General features: G+C 43.1%; 1 protein-coding gene across 19 annotated transcripts in view; it reads left to right on the forward strand.

The window, feature by feature from the left end:
- UBR5 (ubiquitin protein ligase E3 component n-recognin 5) overlaps positions 1 to 20,216 on the forward strand; it is a 2,132,574-nt gene that overhangs the window by 1,834,499 nt on the left and 277,859 nt on the right. For all 19 annotated transcript variants that reach the window (XM_078686916.1, XM_078686920.1, XM_078686919.1 and 16 more), the window contains one exon: positions 2,534 to 2,594. In XM_078686916.1, the coding sequence (XP_078543042.1) occupies positions 2,534 to 2,594 (61 nt within the window). The remainder of the gene's footprint in view (positions 1 to 2,533; positions 2,595 to 20,216) is intronic.

Genomic DNA, 20,216 nt, shown 5'->3' on the forward strand with positions numbered 1-20,216 from the left:
TCCATTTTGTGACGCTGGGGCTCTGGTTAACTTTAAACGGGATAGTCAGAACTAACATGTCTTCTCCCTCTAGAAGGGTGGAATGCGAGGGGGTAGTATTCCAAAGGGTATGACACCTTACACGACATATTTAGATAAAGCCAAACCAAATTTAGCATTCAACCGCGAGGATTATAATGCACTTAAGAGTATATGGTATGGCAATATCATAGAACAGCTATAAGGACATGGTTCCGAAAGCTGCAGACAGGCTCAGCTCATGCTAGAGCACCATCTCACACATAACCAAGCACTCTGCCTCCAGGATTGTTAAGGCCTGCCATAGGAGTGACTTATAGGTTACTGTGTGTCTATATATAAGGGTAGATATAGGAATACTATACCTAAGCAAGGGGTAGATCAGCCAGTTGTCAGTTTGAGTGGCCAGCCAGGGGTGGTATAATACATGCTGCAGCCCCTGGTAGGCCTTGGTTACACCTATGCCCTGGGTACCTAGGGTACACTTATACAGGGGCTGATAAGGTGAGCCAAATCCCAATTGGATGTACCTAGGTACATGGTGTGAATTTAGAGAGAGTGCATCTGGGCTGTGGGTCTGATTAGCAGGCCCACAGCCACATCTAGGTTGAAAACCAGTAAAGCAAAATCAAAAAGTGGGGGTGACTATAGGAAGCAGACCCTACTCTCCTACATGGAACCCCTATCTCTTATGGTCGGCCTCACTCAATTATAGCCGGGAAGTTTCCCCAGTAACGGTTTTTAGCTATACTTCTTACTCAATTCAGTGATTTGAATATTCCCCCCAACATGGTAGCTTCTCTTTCTTTTATTTATTGCTTACTAATAACACACATATCACTGTTTCCACATCAACAAGCACCCTTTTGAAAGGGTTCAGTATTTACTCATCCAGTCAGGAAGAAAAATGAGACTTTGCGAGTAATAGCAAATGACCAGTTTTGATAAGCGTTTTGTCTCAGGGTTAGTTTTAGCTTGCTCTGTCACACCAGCACCTCTTTTTGTGCTTTTCATTCAACTCCTATGTACTGGTAACTGGTTGCTTGGATAGTAAATATTGCTCTAGCATTTTTGGCAGTAGAGCTGCATGTTCTAGTCTGTATCTACAGCCACACTGTCCCACCAGCATGTCTTTTATTCACTGGTAATTTGTTTCATGGCTTTATAAATATGTACGTAGCATGTGTGGCTGTAGATTGACACACTTGTGGGTATCTCTAGCCGCATCGGGTGATGCATGCTTAGGTGCTGAAGGATGTAGCAAGGGCTTATAGCCGGTTTCATTAGCTTTTGATGCAGGGGTGTCAAGATGTCTAGAAGACGAGCTCCTCGTCTTCAAAGGTTAATCTCGGTTTCATTTGAATGGGAGGCAGTTTGCTGACAGGTATCATGGGGGTGAGACATGAATTACTTTGGTGGTCAATGAAGAACTCGCAGACTGTTGATGGAGATTTTGCCTATCTCAGGATGAATTGAGAGATGCTTTTGTTTGGTGTTGAGTTCTTCAGTCTCTTGGTGATTGCAGCCTCTTGGGTTTTGAAGGTCGGAGTCGTAGGAGTACTGTACATAGATTTAAGTGTCCTTCATAGACACTCTTGGTGCGCAAAGTCACCAAAAGGGAACTAATTGGTTTCATATATGTAACCAGAAAATAAACCATCTAAGCTGGAGTCAGTACTCATTTGCATTGTGGACAAAGGGAGCAATCACACATCATGTGACTTGAAACTTCTTCAACGAAAACAACTTGTAATGTTCAAGCTAAACTTTAGATGGCAGGAGTATGTAAAGCATGTAATTCTTCAGCATTACATGCTACAAACAGATGCTTACAGAGTAAGTAGCATTGCCATTAGATTGTGCTAACTCCTGCAGCCTGACTATATATTCTTCATGTTTCAAAAGTCAGCCCTCTGCACATCTCTGTTAATGGTTATTGCATCTAGTCCGCTTTTGTAGGTTGAAATTAATGAGGTGCATAGGTAATATACAAAAAATGGGCCAAGACCCCATGTTTGTATTGGTAGTTTTGATCTCCTTGCTCAAAAACTTTGAAAACTGTGTAAAAGATACAGGCTATATACCCTGCATAATTATTTCCAGTCTGAAGGAGCACAAAAGATAAGTATCAGAATTACTATGATGAGTATTTTTTTTATTTTTCCCGTGGCTTGTTCTACACTTCAAAATGAGCTTTCCTCACACACACAATCTAAATGCTACTTTTCCTTCATATTGCATGTACATCCTAAATATAGCCAGTTCTGGTAGGTTGATGATACCTGCCTAACCGTGAAAATGTGGTCACCTTGATGCACAAAATGGCTTCATTCTTTCCAGTATAAGGAAAGTAATTCTTTATGAAAGAGTTATTGAATTTATTTGAATATTAACGGTCAAAAAGTAGTTTCTTCCCATTTTGTGTGTCAACTTATTTGTTAGTTATTGGATTTGTCATATGATTTGAAACTGGTGGGGGACAAAATGGACTAAACCTTTAATTTGATCTCTCTAGAGAAAACGGTGCAGACAGTATTTTGGATCTTGGTCTACTTGACACATCTGAGAAGACACAGGTATGAAACTACCCTCTGCGTACTGTGGAGAGCGTGAAGTAGAAACATACATGGACATACCTACTGCTGTTTGAAAAGTGGCCTTAGTTTTTCTGTCAAGGTAGCATAACCAGTGCTCCTAAAGCAGCTTCTAAGTATTGCAACAGTGTCTTTATATGTTAGCAGCATAGCCAATTTTTGGGGCGCTGAAGTATCCTACAGACTCAAGTTTGTCAGTGTTTACCTATATTTCTCTTCCAGGGGATCCTCATCAATAGTCATAAGCACATGAATATGCCAGCCCATGCATAGGAAATCCGCAACATTCTATTGGGAATAACTTTGGCGCCGGTTGAGGAATTTGCGTGTAATTTTCCAAAATTTAGGCCAGCTCCGCTCCGCTTCTTCCCTGGAAGTTTCAGGGGGATTCATCATGCGGGGGCCGAGAAAAAAGGGGGGGTCCCAAAACGTGTTTTCCCCATGTTAATTTCCATAGGACGAATAGACAAGGCTACAGCCCGAACCGCAGAATGGAATTACACCAAACTTTGCAAAATTGTAGGGACTGGTACGCAGAAGTGCCTTTTCTATATTTGGTGAAAATTACTCCAGTGGTTTTTATGAAAATTAACTTCAAAAACACATATATATCTGGGCGGAGCCTAACCACACATCTCATCGTGAGATCTGATTGGCTTGTCAGCACTTCATCCAAGAAGTGTTGGCAGTCATCTTGGGACCAATATACATGATAGCACCTCTCTAAAAAGCCTTATAGTTAATAGTTACATTATAAATCATTTGTTGATGGTACCATACTCATTTTAGGAATTGTGGTGTGTTCTAAGGTGATTTTACCATGTGAAAAAGCCTTCTGCTGGGATATCATGAATCATGTTTGAAAGAAAATTATTATCTCATGCTTTTCCCACAGTGGTTTGGAAGGGGATCTATAAGCTAAACTGAAAGCATATTTTCTGTAAATTCACATTATCTTTCTCAGTCATGTGAGAATGAAGTCTGACATTCTCAGTAAAACATGTACAACCAACAAGGACAGAGACTGTCAGTTGATTCCTTTGTGTTCTACTGCAGCCTTCTAGAGTGTTCTAAAGAACAACTAGAGCGCTAACAGTCCTACTTATTACAAAGGTATGGCACACCTGAAGCCATCTTGATGGGAATAAAGTGGTAACTCTTAAAACATTTAATTTAAAAAGGAACAAAATGAGGGGGTATATTTTGCCATAGAAAGTATGATTAGTGCTGCAGAAAGAAAAATTAGAGCACATTTTGAGTGACTTCTCAAATCCTCTTCTATTTCATTAAAAAATTCTGACATGCAGTCTCCCAAGATGGCCACCAGAGACAAAAAAGCCCAAATGTAGCCCGAATATCACCCAGATGTAGCCCAAGTATAGCCCAATGACAGAATGTCCCAGAGTGTTCTAAAGAACAACTAGAGCGCTAACAGTCTTACTTATGACAAAAGTATGGCACACCAGAAGCCATCTTGATTGGAATGAAGTGGTAAGTCTGAAAACATTTAATTTAAAAAGGAACAAAATGAGGGGGTTAATTTTGCCATAGAAAGTATGATTAGTGCTTCAGAAAGAAAAATTAGGGCACATTTTGAGTGACTTCTCAAATCCTCTTCTATTTCATTAAAAAGAATTCTGACATGCAGACTGAAACATGCACTTTGAACACCAGCCGCAGACTTCCCTGGTGAGCAGTAGCTTTACTGCAGTGATCTAATAAGCAACTAGAGTGCTAACATTCAGAATTTATGGCAAATGTGTGACACATCTTAATGCCTTCTTGATGGAACCAAAGTAAACACGCATTGAAAATGCAATAGATCTCGCCCTCGTTTAAGTTAAAGCCATTCTGTTTGTAATGAGGTGGCTTTTTAGCTTTGCTTTTATTAGTGTTTTTAAAACTTTCATGTAAATAACATGCATATGTATGCATATATGTATATGTATGCATGCATTTATATTTGTATTTATATAGATATGCAGATTATATATGTTTATATGTGTATATATATATATATATATATATATATATATATATATATGAGGTACGTGAAGCTCCTGCTACGCAATAGACAAACAGCAAAACTGCCAGGCAGCAAACAGGAACAGCGAGACCCGAAGAAGGTGCAAATCTTTTTATTGAGTTTTAGCCCAGCACCAGTCCGCCATGACGCGTTTCGGCTAGAGATAGCCTTGATCACATGACAAGCGTCAAGAGGGCTGATCACCCTTTTAAAGTGCAAGCAGTGCCATCACATGTAATAGACAAAGAAAACATACTAATGTAGTTTCCATATTATTGCAACACATTTCATATCTCGACATAAATGTCTGAATTGCACAGGTTGACAAATCAATGATAATTAGTCATAGTCGCAGCCGGTAAGTATGTAAAAATTAATTTTTTGACCAGACTGTGCTAGATGTAACAACTAGACCTATAGTTGATAAAGCCTACATTGCAACGATTACATACAACTTTTAAAATGCTATAAAAGTTAAAAGCCACTTCAATAGTTATATACAATAAAATATAACCTTTAAAACTACCAAAATCAATACAAATCATATTATAATATTAAGACTGCGTTGTCATGAGGTCCTAGTTGCTTCAAATCGAGCCCAAGTGGGCCTACTATTTTAAGGGCCAGTTGTAATTGATGTATACGTGCAAAATTCAACAGTTTGTATATTCATAGTGATGGCAATATAAAGTGCTCCTGAAATAGTGATAACAATATCAAATTGCTAGTGAATTAAAAATGGTCATGGAGAGTTACAGGGACATATTTTCCATCTAAATATAATATCATGAGTTACATTTCAATACTATAAATGACTGACAACAGTACAGGTATAGGGTTTAGCTGAGCGAAGCTATGCATTGCATACAATGGAGGCAAAAGTACTTAGAGATAGGTGTGGCAGTCCTCCCCAATGTTGAGACCATGCGGTGCCTTGGTATCTAAGAGTATAATATAGCGGGTCTCCAATTTTCGCAATAGAGACTCCCTATCACCACCTCTCCTCTGGGGAGGAACACAGTCTATTACAAAGTACTTGAGTAGGGAAGCATTCTTTCCATGGTTGCTATCAAAATGCCTGGCTACAGGATATGTCACATCTGCGTGGGTGATAGCTCGCAGATGTTGTAATATTCGCTTATGCACTTGCGGTCGGGTACTTCCCACATACCTTAACCCGCATGGGCACTCCAGGACATAAACTGCAAACTCAGATTTGCAGTTTAATTTCTGTTTGATTTTGATAGGAATAGGGGAAAGAGGAGTAATGACCTCTGTTTTGCTTATGCCTTGTTTACATGCTTTGCATACAGAGCACCTCAAAAACCCTTTACTTCCACCCAGCCAAGAAGGTGCTGCTACTTCGGGGCTGCTAGATACAAGACTATCCTGCATGGCCCGGGCCTTTCGATAGGTAATACTGGGTTGTTTGCCCATGAGTGAACCAATGATAGGATCACTGGAGACTAGGAACCAATTGTCTTTGACTATTTTATGAATACTTTTATGTTGGCTATTGTATGTCATAATTAGTCTGGTCTCCTCGCCTGCCCTAGTGGGAATCTCGGGTCGAACACTTCCTGAGCCCAGGAGTGTGCTTCTATCAATTTTGTTCGCCCTCACAACAGCATTATCTATGACTTCTGGTCTATAGCCACGTTCCATGAATCGCACTTTACACAGGGATTGTGCCATCCGGCAATCATGATCATTACTGCAAATCCTCCGAATCCGAAGCATCTCCCCATAAGGGATGCTACGAATCAGATGGGCAGGATGCTGACTATCTGCATGCAGCAGTGCGTTCCCTGCTGTGGGCTTACGATGGAGTTTAGTCTGTAACTTGTCTGCATATACATAGACCTCCACATCTAGAAAGACAACAGACGATCTACTAAGGGTGCTAGTAAAATGAATGTTGGAATTGTTGACATTTAGCGCTTCTATAAACTCAACAGCCTCATCTTCAGCACCATCCCACACAAATAATAAATCGTCTATATATCTAAGCCAAAGTTTGACCTTAGTGTTCATGGTGGCGGCATGTTGTTTCATCAGGACCTGCTCCTCCCAGTACCCCATATGTAGACAGGCGTAACTGGGAGAGAAGCAGGCCCCCATTGCCACTCCCCGGGTCTGCAAGAAAAGTTGATTAGCGAACAGGAATATGTTATTCTCAAGGCAGGTCGTAATCATATCAAATAACATTTTAGAGTGCTCATGAAAACCAGTATCTCTCTTGTCGAGGAAGTATTGTATGGCCTTCAAGCCATCTGCGTGGATTATGCTTGTATACAAAGAAGTTACATCCATGGATACTAAAACATAATTGGCATTCCATACAAAATCGTTAAGTTTCCTCAGCAAATCACTGGTGTCCAAGATAAATGATGGTAGGTTTCTCACAAAGTCCTGTAAGAAAAAATCAATGTACCTACTCATATTCTCTAACAAGCTGTTGCAAGCTGATATGATAGGCCTGCCGGGGGGTTGGGTCAAATTCTTGTGTACTTTCGGGATAAAATAAATGACAGGCATCACAGGATAATCCTTTTTAAGGAATTTGTATTCCTCCATCGTGACCAGGCCCTTACTTCTCCACGCAGACAATTTTAAATAGACAGTATTTCTTGTGTTCATAGCATCCTGTGTAGAAATACGTCTATAACAATCCTTGTCATTTAGTTGTTTGTGGGCTTCCTCTAAGTACATTTTCCGTGGCCACAGCACCACGTTACCCCCTTTATCGGATTGTCTGATTACCAAGTTCCTGTTCTCTCTCAGTTTTCTGATTAAGGTGTGGTATTCTTTGTCTTTGTATGTATAACGTCTGATCGAATTGGCAGTTCTAATCTGTAGCTCCTTCAATTCTGAGGTAACCCGATCATGAAAAATGTCAACATTGTCTTTAAGCATCAGGGGACAAAACTTCGATTTACTTTTGAAATTGGTCGGACAGGCTTTGGGTAAAGGTTCACCACCCAGTGCAGTTTGACTCTCTGTAATGGGACATAGTTCCTCCTGCTGGAGCTCAAATAGTTCTTGTGTAAGTGCCGCTCCAGTTACGCTACTATCACCGACATCACCAGGTGCATTGTGTGCAGATGCAGTCGCTGACATAGAGTGTAAACGATGTGCAGAGTTGTAAGTTAAACCACCCCGGGCAGCGAAATATTTACGTAATTTAATTTTACGCACAAACTTAAATATATCAATTTTAGTTGTCGCGTAATCAAAGTTACCTTTGGGGCTGTAAGACAAACCCAATGATAGAAGGGAAGTTTCCTTTGTAGTCAGAACTATGTCCGATAAATTTATAACTGCTTTGTTATCATGTGCCTCTTGCTCAACCAACATTCCAGAGGAGATTGCATTCATTGTGGCTGATTCCACTGTTTTCTGTAGCGCTGTTTCTTTGGCCTGGAATCTTGCTTTGCGACATTTGTTACTTTTGCGCCTCTCTGCGCGTTTCCTGTTGTCGCGCTGTCGGCGGTTGCCTGAACAGCAGAACGTAGACTTGCCTTTCGGTCCTGCTGTACAATTGCCATCTCCTGAGCAGGAGTGAGTTTGCGAAACCCCACCGCTTGTTGTCGTCTAGTTTCCGTTTCTGACTCACTCTCATATTGCGAACTGTCCCCTGACACCGATGCTGACGATATTTCAACTGGTCTTATGTTGGTAGTAGATCCTATATTAGCATTGCTACTCGCCGTGGTATTGGATGTGCCGGGGTTATTGGATGCTTGCCGCTGCTTAATTTTATCGTATTTTTTAGAAAACGTGAAGATCTTCCCATTTTCATAGTCCAGTCTATCACGCTGGAACTTGTACGCTTTGCGTTTCATTATTATTTCCTCTTCGCGTTTGAGCCTTTTGTTCATGTCATCTCTCAACTTAACAATTTCAGCAGAAGGAGGTATTTTGTCAATTTCCGCATTTATTGCGTCAATTCTCTCCAACAGTTTGGCTCTGTCACTTTCTGCATATTGTACGAGAATGCCCATTAAGCGCTTAGAGTTCTCCAGATTGCATTGCGCCCAGTCAGCTAGCATCTGAGGGTCAGGATCCTCATAGGAGGGGGCTAGTAAAGTGCGTAAACCCCTTGGCACCCGCCCTACCTCCAAATAACCCGACAAAGAAGTAAACTCCCACCACTTTGCTTGTTCACATTTGCTGCATTTCTCTAATTGTTTGAATAGTTCTTTAATTTCCGAACGTTGCTCCGGTGCAGCAATTGAAATGGCACTCGTTATGGACTCCCCAGCCGGGGGGTCCGAAAACATTCCCTTACACATCTCCATGCGCCCTCTCAACGTGTCCGCGGACATGGTGCAAAACAATGGGCAGTATAACAGTCAGGCACACTCAGAAATGGTTCCTACCAGCAATGCAGAATGAAACCGCTTCCGTACTCCACACAGGGGAATTCTTGGTCCGACACAGCAGCCGCTCTCGGTACTTGATCGGTGAGCCTCGGACACCGCGACCGACGGACGTCAGCCTCCAATCTCCGAACTACTTCCGGTCTTTCCACGGAAGCCGCTTACAATCAGATCCGTTGGTCCCTGGGGCGTGTCGGCGTCTCCAAACACGGAGTTACTTGTGGAATCCCAAAGGAAAGTAGCTTCTTGCCGAGGTTTAGCCCAAACGTGGAGGGGTCTCGCAAAGCCGGGGAAGCTCTCCCTGCTAAAATACGAGGTACGTGAAGCTCCTGCTATGCAATAGACAAACAGCAAAACTGCCAGGCAGCAAACAGGAACAGCGAGACCCGAAGAAGGTGCAAATCTTTTTATTGAGTTTTAGCCCAGCACCAGTCCGCCATGACGCGTTTCGGCTAGAGATAGCCTTGATCACATGACAAGCGTCAAGAGGGCTGATCACCCTTTTAAAGTGCAAGCAGTGCCATCACATGTAATAGACAAAGAAAACATACTAATGTAGTTTCCATATTATTGCAACACATTTCATATCTCGACATAAATGTCTGAATTGCACAGGTTGACAAATCAATGATAATTAGTCATAGTCGCAGCCGGTAAGTATGTAAAAATTAATTTTTTGACCAGACTGTGCTAGATGTAACAACTAGACCTATAGTTGATAAAGCCTACATTGCAACGATTACATACAACTTTTAAAATGCTATAAAAGTTAAAAGCCACTTCAATAGTTATATACAATAAAATATAACCTTTAAAACTACCAAAATCAATACAAATCATATTATAATATTAAGACTGCGTTGTCATGAGGTCCTAAGTCTATATATATATATACACGCATACATATATATAAATGCATATGCATATATATATATGTGTATATGTGTGCGTGTAGAGAGGTTGAGGTAGAGAGGTTGAGGTAGAGGTGTAGAGGTAGAGAGGGAGAGGTAGAGACTAGTAGAGAGAGAAGTAAAGAGAGGTAGAGAGTGAGTAGTAGAGAGTGTAGGAGAGTGGGGTCTGCAATCCCATGGCCACCCCAGATTTTTTGCTTTTTGCTTCACTGATTTACGACTTTCCCTGGCTGTGGGCCTGCTAATCAGACCCACAGCCTAGCTGTTCTCTCTCTAAATTGCAACCATGTACCTTAGGTGCATTTTACCAATTGGTACTGGGCCACCTTATCAGTCCCTGTACAGCATACCTTAGATATCCAGGGCATAGGTGTACCCAGGGCCTACCAGGGGCTGAAGCATGTATTATGCCACCCCTGGCTAGCCACCCAAACAGACACAACTGGCTGCACGACAGCTGGGGCAAGGTGGTGTAAACACCCTTTGCTTTAGATATAGTATCCCTATATCTAACCCTAAAATGGACACATATATTCCTATCAGTTACTCCTATGGCAGGCCTTATCAATCCTGAAGGCAGAGTGCTTGGAATTATGTGAGATGGTGCTCTGGCATGAGCTTAGCCCGTTTGCAGCTTGCGGAACCAAGTCCAAATAGCTGTTCCATGATAACGCTATACCATATACTCTTAAGTGCATTATAATCCTCGCGGTTAAATGCTAACTCTGGTATCGCTTTATCAAAACATGTCGAGTAAGGTGTCATACGAATTGGAATACTAACCCCTCGCCAATTCTGGCGACGGGGTTAGCATTCCACCCTTCTAGAGGGACACGACATGTATGTAACCTGTAACCCCGGTTAAAGTCAGACAGAGCCTTAGCTCCACAAAATGGATGCTGCCACCGAGACACAAGTCTGCCCTCCTGCTGCTGGGAGTCCTCCCAGCCCAGGAGGCAAGGACAAAGGGTTTCCTGCCAGGGGCGGTGCCAGCACCGTCCCAGACAGGATTTTGTGTATCCTAGGTAGGTAGGGCTTTAGAGGAAGGTGACTGCAAGTGGCACCCCGGTGCTCACTGTGCATAGGCCGGCTGAAACCAGTTCCAGGGGCACTCCAGCCCCTGGCCTGGGGAAAGCCCGCCAAAGGAGAGGGGTGTAACGACCCCCCTCCTAGTCCCACCCATAGGGCAGGACTTAGTCGCGTGCCAGCCCCTTTTTGCAGGATAAAGGTAGGAACTGGCCCCCTTCCAAATCAGATCATCTTTGAATCCTGAAACTACTTTCCACGAAAGGAACTCAAGACTCTTCCCAAGATTCTCCCTTGTGACTAAGGAGTAGTCACCCTGCAGCAGCAGGCACCAACCAAGCATCGCGGTTTGTTGCCAGTCTCTCCTTCGGATCAAGACTGCTCCAGCACGACGAGAACCGGCTTCCCTGGCACCTCTGACCTCAACCTACATCATCAGCCCAGCTGTGACCCGTGGGTGTGACGAGACCTCGAGGGACCGGCCATCTTCAGAACTGCACGACGCTTGTCCAGCACGACTCCCGAGTGACCCTCGACCGAGTGCTTTGGGGTAAGAGAAGCCCCGACCCTGAGCAGCTCCAGAACCGAAGTTCAGCCCCCCTGCATCCACGAGAACTGCGTGGGGCCCTTCTGCTTTTTGCTGCTCACCGCGTTGTCCAGGTCGCTTGCCCGTTGGCTAGTGGCCCCCTCACGACGCTCCACGACGACAACTACTGCTGGTCTGGTTGCCCCAGACTAGCACTTGCTCCCCTCCAAAAGAGGAGCACCTTGGACCCTCCTGGTCCACTTAAGACGCCATTTTAGGTCCACCGCGTGGGCCTTGCATTTGCCAAGACTTGTTGCCCAATCCTGGGTCCAGCGACGTCGACAGCAAGAACCTTCGTGGGACAGCTCGCCCCTCCATCCTGGTCGCCGACAACGCCTCCTGGTCTGAGAGACTGCAGAGCCCAGCAGCGCCCACTCACCTGGCTGAGGTGACTTCGTCCGGTGCCATCCTGGTGCCCACTCAAATCACTGGCTAGTGATTCAGAACTTGGTCCCCTCTGCTTACAGGTTTCTTCTTCCTTGATCCAGGCTTGGATCACTCCGAACTTTCTTCACTGGCCGCCTGCCAGCAACTCTTTCTTCAGGCTCCTGGATCTTCAACGAGGGTTTCCGACGCAACTTCAACCCTATGCAGCCGCAGCCCCTGGGCTAGGTAACCTGAGTATTCCGGTGCTCCAGCATAGTCCAACACCCTAAGTGTTCGGATCCGCTCCCGTTTTCGACCCACCTAGTCGGGTTCGCCCGAGAACAGTAACTTTGCAACTGCTAGCCTCCATAGACTTTTTCCCGCCTTACGCGTGAGAGTTCCCACTCTGCACACGACGTCCACAGGCCTCCTGCATCTAATCCCAGTGTTTAGAATTGTAGGCCTAGCGATTCCTAAGTCTAGAAAAGTATTACTTACCTGCTAGCAAGTTCGCATTCCACTTACTGAGTATATGGTTTTTCGTGCCCCTAGGGCATTTGTGTAAATTGTGCGACTTAAAGTATTTTCGTAAGAGTTTTGTTGTGTGCTTAGCTCCCTGACTCATAAAGAGTTCAGGGTAGTCTTGTTATAAATAAATATCTGTTTATTTTCATAACAACTTGTGTGGTGTCCTTTCACTTGGTGTTCAAGGGGTAATGTGATGGTAAAACAGCTGGCTTAACACGCCCTCTAGAGTCTTAGCCTTAGACTGCTCGTATCCATGCTACTAGGATAGCTGGTCTATAAGGTTGACTTACAACCAATCATCTATAAGGGTTGTTTGGACTGATACATAGTGATCACTAGAATAGTGAGCACTGCATATCAGGCCAACTTCTCACAACCTGCACCACGCTTCACCAGCACGACCCCCGAGAGACCCTCGAATAAGTGCATTGTGGTTTGAGAAGCCCTAACCCTAAGCAGCTCCAGCACCGAAGTCCAGCCTCCCAGCATCCACGAGATCTGCGTGGGGCCCTTCTGCTTCTTTGCTGCTTGCCACGTTGTCCGGCCACTTGCCCGTTGGCTAGTGACCCTCTTGACGACGTACCACGACGATTTCACCGCTGGTCTGGTTGCTCCAGACTGGCCCTTGCTCCCTTCCAAGAGAGGAGCACCCCGGACCCTCCTGGTCCACTCCAGACGCCATCTTGACTCCACCGCGTGGGCTTGCCTTTGCCAAGGGTTGTTGCTCAAATCCTGAGTCCAGCATCGCCGACAGCCGACAGCCTCGTGGGACAGCTCGCACCTCCAGCCTGGTCGCCGACAACGCCTCCTAGCCCGTGTGACTGCAGAGTCCAGCGTCGCCCACTCACCTGGTTGAGGTGACTTCATCCGGTGCCATCCTGGTGCCCACATAATCACTGGCTAGTGATTAAGAACTGAGTCCCTTCTGCTTTCAGGTCGTCTCCTTCACTGATCCAGCCTTGGATCACACCGAACATCTTCACTGGTCGCCTGCCAGCAACTTCTTCTTTCAGGCTCCATAGACTTCAACGGGTATTCCCGACGTCACTTGAACCCTATGCAGCCGCGGCCCCTGGGCTAGGTAACTTGAGTATTTCGGTACTCCAGCACAGGTTCACTATCTAAGTGTCCAGATCCTTTTTCGTTTTCAGTCTACCTAGTCTGATTCGTCCGGAAACAGTAACTTTAGAAACACTAGCATCCATAGACTTCTTCCCGCATCCCGCGTGAGAGTGCACACTCTGCACACGATCTCCCTAGACCTCCTGCTCGTAATCTTAAGGTTCAGTAGTGTAGTCCTAGCGATCCTGAAGCCTCTGGATCTTGTTACTTACCTGCTAGCATTTCGCATTCCACTTTTTGTGTATATGGTTTTTCGTGCCCCTCGGGCATTTGTGTAAATTGTGCAACTTGTAGTATTTTCGTAAGAGTTTTGTGTTGTGCTTAGCTCTCTGACTCATAAAGAGTTCAGGGTAGACTTGTTATAAATAAATATCCTTTATTTTTTATAACAACTTGTGTGGTGTCCTTTCACTTGGTGTTCAAGGGGTATATGTGATGGTAAAACAGCTGGCTTAACACGCCCTCTAGAGTTTAGCCTGAAGACTGCTCGTGGCCATGCTACTAGGATAGCTGGTCTGAACGGTTGACTTACAACCAATCATCAATAAGGGTGGTTTGGTATGATACAAAGTGATCACTAGAATAGTGAGCACTATATATCAGGCCAACTTCTCACAGAGAGCAGTAGAGAGAGTAGCAGAGAGTGAGTAGTAGGGAGTAGTAGAGTGAATAGTAGAGTGAGTAGTAGAGAGTGAGTAGTAGAGAATAAGTAGTAGAGTGAGTAGTAGTAGAGTAGTAGAGAATGAGTAGTAGAGAGTGAGTAGTGGAGAGTAGTAAAGAGTGAGTAGTAGAGAGTGAGTAGCAGAGAGAGAGAATAGTAGAGAGTAGTAGTGAGTAGTAGAGTGTAGTAGAGAGCGAGTAGTAGAGAGTGAGTAGTAGGGAGTGAGTAGTAGTAGAGTAGTAGAGAATGAGTAGTAGAGTAGTAGAGAATGAGTAGTAGAGAGTGAGTAGTGGAGTAGTAGAGAGTAAGTAGTAGAGAGTAGTGGGGAATATTCCAAAGTTTGGCACATCACCACTTGCACAATAAGTCCAATCAAATCATATCACTTAGAGTCCTTATTAAAGCGCTGCATCTTGGTGTATATTCAAATGCTTTTATTTTCCTTAAGTTTATGTACCACAGCCAGACGACGCGTTTCGTTCTGTACAACAGAACTTCTTCAGGGCGTTCTTTTTTCCTTCAAGTTATGTCGGTATCCTGTTGTCATATAACTAGATATTTCTTCCATATGTTAGACGAGACGGAAGTACATTCTTATTCAAAGTGACTAGGTATCAATTTTACCCACACAATTCGGACAGACTTGAGTAATTTATAGCATCCTCAAAGTCAGTGCTTCAAAAATTCCAAAGTATAGGACATGATAATCCAAATCCAAATGTTTCTCAAGAAAAGTCATTTTCAATCGTTCGGAATATCGGCGTTTGGGCAAGATCCCCAGTATGCAAGGGGAATTAGTCCCCCCTCTGCAAACGCGCCAGTGGCGTGCGTTGCAGAGAGGTGTAAAAAGGGGCATAGCCTCATTACACCTCTGCAATGCAGCCCCCTGGCGCATACTGGAGGTTCCAGGTGGGCTAGTTGGCCCCCAGGGACCCCCCAGTATGCAAGGGGAATTAGTTCCCCTCTGCAAATGCGCCAGGGGGCTCCGTTGCAGAGAGGTGTAACAAGGGGCATAGCCTCATTATACCTCTACAATGCAGCCCCCTGGCGCATACTGGAGGTTCCAGGTGGGCTAGTTGGCCCCCAGGGGCCCCCAGTATGCAAGGGGAATTAGTTCCCCCTCTTCAAACATGCACGGGGGCTGCGTTGCAGAGAGGTGTAAAAAGGGGCGTGGCTTCATTACACCTCTCTGCAATGCAGTCCCCTGGCGCATACTGGAGATTCCTGGTGGGCTTTCAGGTCTTATATAGTTAGGAATTAGCATTAAAAAAAAACTTTGAAATTCACTGAAAAAAACACAGGTTTCAGGCCTTATATAGTTAGGAATTAGCTTTTAAAAACCTTGCAAATTCACTGAAAAAACCATAGGTTTCAGGCCTTATGTAGTTAGGAATTAGCATTTAAAAAACCTTTAAAATTCACTCAAAAAACTATAAGTTTTAAGGGTGTTATAGTTAGCTGCACATTTCACTCATACAAAACCATTGTAATTGCTCATATATAGTTAGTTGTACTAACTATATTTCGCGCACCCGCAATCCACTGCTGATGTCACATATTACATCATTCATGACATGGTCAGTGACATCACTGATGACATCTCAAATGACATCACTGATGACATCATCCACTTGACAATCACATACACCTTTTCATACACTAGTAAAATATTTCATCACTCTTTGTAAAATACAGAGTATCATATTTGAATCCATTGTTACAGCAATACAAGTATCTAAAAACCCACTCAGTGATTCATAGATGTATACACACATCTAATCACTTACCTGTAGATTCACTCATACATGCTGTCAATGAACAATAGAACACTATCAAAAATACTTATACACCTAAATCGACATTACCCACCAGCACACATCCTATTCACATATGAAGTCATCCTACTCACTTATGCAAACAATGGATCATACTTACATATTTACTTAGCTACACATTTATAAAAACACAACTTCATCTATTCATTTAGATAGTAAGTCATACTTAGTGAATTATAAAATCATTATTACAAGTATAAAGTTATCCATACAGTCACTCACACAATCATTGAGTCTTATGTATACTTATTTATATACAACAACTGACACATACACTGCCTTTTATTTTTCTAGTTTGTTGGACATGTACCATTGAGAAATATATTTTCTCATCACCACACCCATAAAGATATTCACTCACCCAAACAACTGTTAGAACATGTAGTTTTAACTTCATATATCTAGTGAATCAACTATTCACACATCTTTGGGCAGTCACACCCCCCCCCACCGAACCACACACACATTCACTCTCCCATACAAATACTCAGTTAACTAATCAATAACTAATATAGACTTTCACATAGCTAGTAACCAACTGGAGAACCAGTTTACACAACAACTGACAAAGTGATACAGATATTCAAATAGTTTAGTCACTATCCACTATATTTAGTGAGACACAATACATTGGTCAAGTAAACAGTCAATTACACTGCTACTAAATCCTCCATCCAAATATTTATTTTTATATATCCACTCATTCTTCAATGCAAATTACTATATATATATATATATATAATGCATATTTAAATAACAAAGCAAACCACATTCACTGGATGATGTCATCAGTGATGTCATTTGAGATGTCATCAGTGATGTCACTGACCATGTCATGAATGATGTAATATGTGACATCATCAGCAGTGGATTGCGGGTGCGCGAAATATAGTTAGTACAACTAACTATATAAGAGCATTTTCAATGGTTTTGTATGAGTGAAATGTCCAGCTAACTATAACACCCCTAAAACGTATAGTTTTTTGAGTGAATTTTAAAGGTTTTTTAAATGCGAATTCCTAACTATATAGGGCCTGAAACACATGTTTTTTCAGTGAATATATATATATATATATATATATATATAATACCTACTGGCGATAGCCAGTAGGTATATATAGTTAGGATTTTTTTCCTATGGGATTTTTGAAAATTCTATGTCGAATAACTTTGGCGTTTGAGGACAGAATTGGCTGAAATTTTCAGGAAAATGGAACATTTTGTTTCTGAGCAGCTCCTGAAAATTTGGGGGGGTTTCGTCAAGGGGGGGGCGAGAAAAAAGGGGGGTCCCAAAACGTGTTTTTCCCATGCAATTTTCCATAGGGCGGTTGGCCTCACTTTTAGCCTGAACGGCTGAATGGATTTACACCAAACTTGGCAAAATTGTAGGGACTGGTAGCCCGATGTGCCTTTGCTATGTCTCAAGATATAGGCTCCAGTGGTTTTTACGAAAATTAACTTTGAAAAATATATATTGGGCTACATTGGGCTATATATATGTTGGAGCCCAAATGTAGCCCAATGTAGCCCAAAGATGGCCACCAGAGACAAAAAAAACAAATGTAGCCCAAATATCAGCCAGATGAGGCCCAACTATAGCCCAATGACAGAATGTCCCAGAGTGTTCGAAAGAACAACTAGAGTGCTAACAGTCCTACTTATTACAAAGGTATGGCACACCTGAAGCCATCTTGATTGGAATAAAGTGGTAACTCTTAAAACATTTAATTTAAAAATGAACAAAATGAGGGGGTTCATTTTGCCATAGAAAGTATGATTAGCGAATATATGACGAAATCCCGCATACCATCAGTCCGCAAAAAAAATCCTGCATGTACTATTAGGCCGCAAATTAAAATAACGAAAACTTTTAGAACGAATATGCCTTTAGCATACACTAAACAACTAAACTACCCTAAACCCTAAAACACTACCCCCAGCATGACCCTACACTACACAAACAGTACAACACTACCCTAAACCCTAAAACACTACCCCCAGCATGACCCTACACTACACAAACACTACAACACTACTCTAAACCACTACCCCCAGCATGACCCTACACTACGCAAACACTACAACACTACCCAAAACCCTAAAACACTACACCCCAGCATGACCCTACACTACGCAAACACTACAACACTACCCTAAACCCTAAAACACTACCCCCAGCATGACCCTACACTACACAAACACTACAACACAACCCTAAACCCTAAAACACTACCCCCAGCATGACCCTACACTACGCAAACACTACAACACAAGCCTAAACCCTAAAACACTACCCCCAGCATGACCCTACACTACGCAAACACTACAACACTACCCTAAACCCTAAAACACTACCCCCAGCATGACCCTACACTACGCAAACACTACCCAAAACCCTAAAACACTACACCCCAGCATGACCCTACACTACGCAAACACTACAACACTACCCTAAACCCTAAAACACTACCCCCAGCATGACCCTACACTACGCAAACACTACAACACTACCCTAAACCCTAAAACACTACCCCCAGCATGACCCTACACTACGCAAACACTACAACACTACCCTAAACCCTAAAACACTACCCCCAGCATGACCCTACACTACGCAAACACTACAACACTACCCAAAACCCTAAAACACTACCCCCAGCATGACCCTACACTACGCAAACACTACAACACTACCCAAAACCCTAAAACACTACCCCCAGCATGACCCTACACTACGCAAACACTACAACACTACCCAAAACCCTAAAACACTACCCCCAGCATGACCCTACACTACGCAAACACTACAACACTATCCTAAACCCTAAAACACTACGCCCAGCATGACCCTACACTACGCAAACACTACAACACTACCCTAAACCCTAAAACACTAGCCCCAGCATGACCCTACACTACGCAAACACTACAACACAACCCTAAACCCTAAAACACTACCCCCAACATGACCCTACACTACGCAAACACTACAACACAACCCTAAACCCTAAAACACTACCCCCAGCATGACCCTACACTAAACAACCACCACAACTCTACACTACACTAACACAACACTACACTACACAACACTAACCCACGAAAAAATTAACACAAACCCACTTACCTCTCTCGTCATCGTGGTTTTCACAACGCAAATGCATTTACCATACATGCCTTTAAAACGTAATTCTTTGTAAAGGCATGCGCGATAAATGCACATGCGTTTTGAAAAAATGCGGGATAATGGTATGCGAGGTCAATGACCTTGCGGGATAATGGTATGCGGACTGAAAGTCTGCGGGATAAAAAATGCGGGAAAATGGCTGCAAACCATTATTAGCAGCAGACTTCCCTGGTGAGCACTAGCTTTACCACAGTGATCTAATGAGCAACTAGAGTGCTAACATTCAGAATTTATGGCAAATGTGTGACACATCTGAATGCCTTCTTGATAGAACCAAAGTAAACAAGCATTGAAAATGCAATAGATCTCTCCCTCGTTTAAGTTAAAGCCATTCTGTTTGTAATGAGGTGGCTTTTTAGCTTTGCTTTTATTAGTGTTTTTAAAACTTTCATGTAAATAACATGCATATGTATGCATATATGTATATGTATGCATGCATTTATATTTATATAGATATGCAGATTATATATGTTTATATATGTATATTACCTACTGGCGATAGCCAGTGGGTATATATAGTTAGGATTTTTTCTCTATGGGATTTCTGAAAATTCTATGTCTAATAACTTTGGCGTTTGTGGACGGAATTGGCTGAAGTTTTCAGGAAAATGGCACATTTTGTTTCTGAGCAGCCCCTGAAAATTTGGGGGGTTTCGTCAAGGGGGGGCCGAGAAAAAAGGGGGTCCCAAAACGCGTTTTTCCCATTCATTTTTCCATAGGGCGGTTGGACTCACTTTTAGCTCGAACGGCTGAATAGATTTACATGAAACTTGGCAAAATTGTAGATATGGTTTGCCCGACGTGCCTTTGCTATGTCTCAATATATGTGCTCCAGTGGATTTTGAGAAATTAACGTTTAAAAAAATATATATATCTGTGACAGCGCTCCGGTTAGCGCCCCGGTTCGCGTACCAGACGCGTAACGGAACTTCGCGAAGCTGATTGGCTCTCCGGTGTCTGTCAACATTCTAAAC

This window comes from Lissotriton helveticus, chromosome 4_1, assembly GCF_964261635.1.
Source record: "Lissotriton helveticus chromosome 4_1, aLisHel1.1, whole genome shotgun sequence".
Lineage (NCBI taxonomy): Eukaryota > Metazoa > Chordata > Amphibia > Caudata > Salamandridae > Lissotriton > Lissotriton helveticus.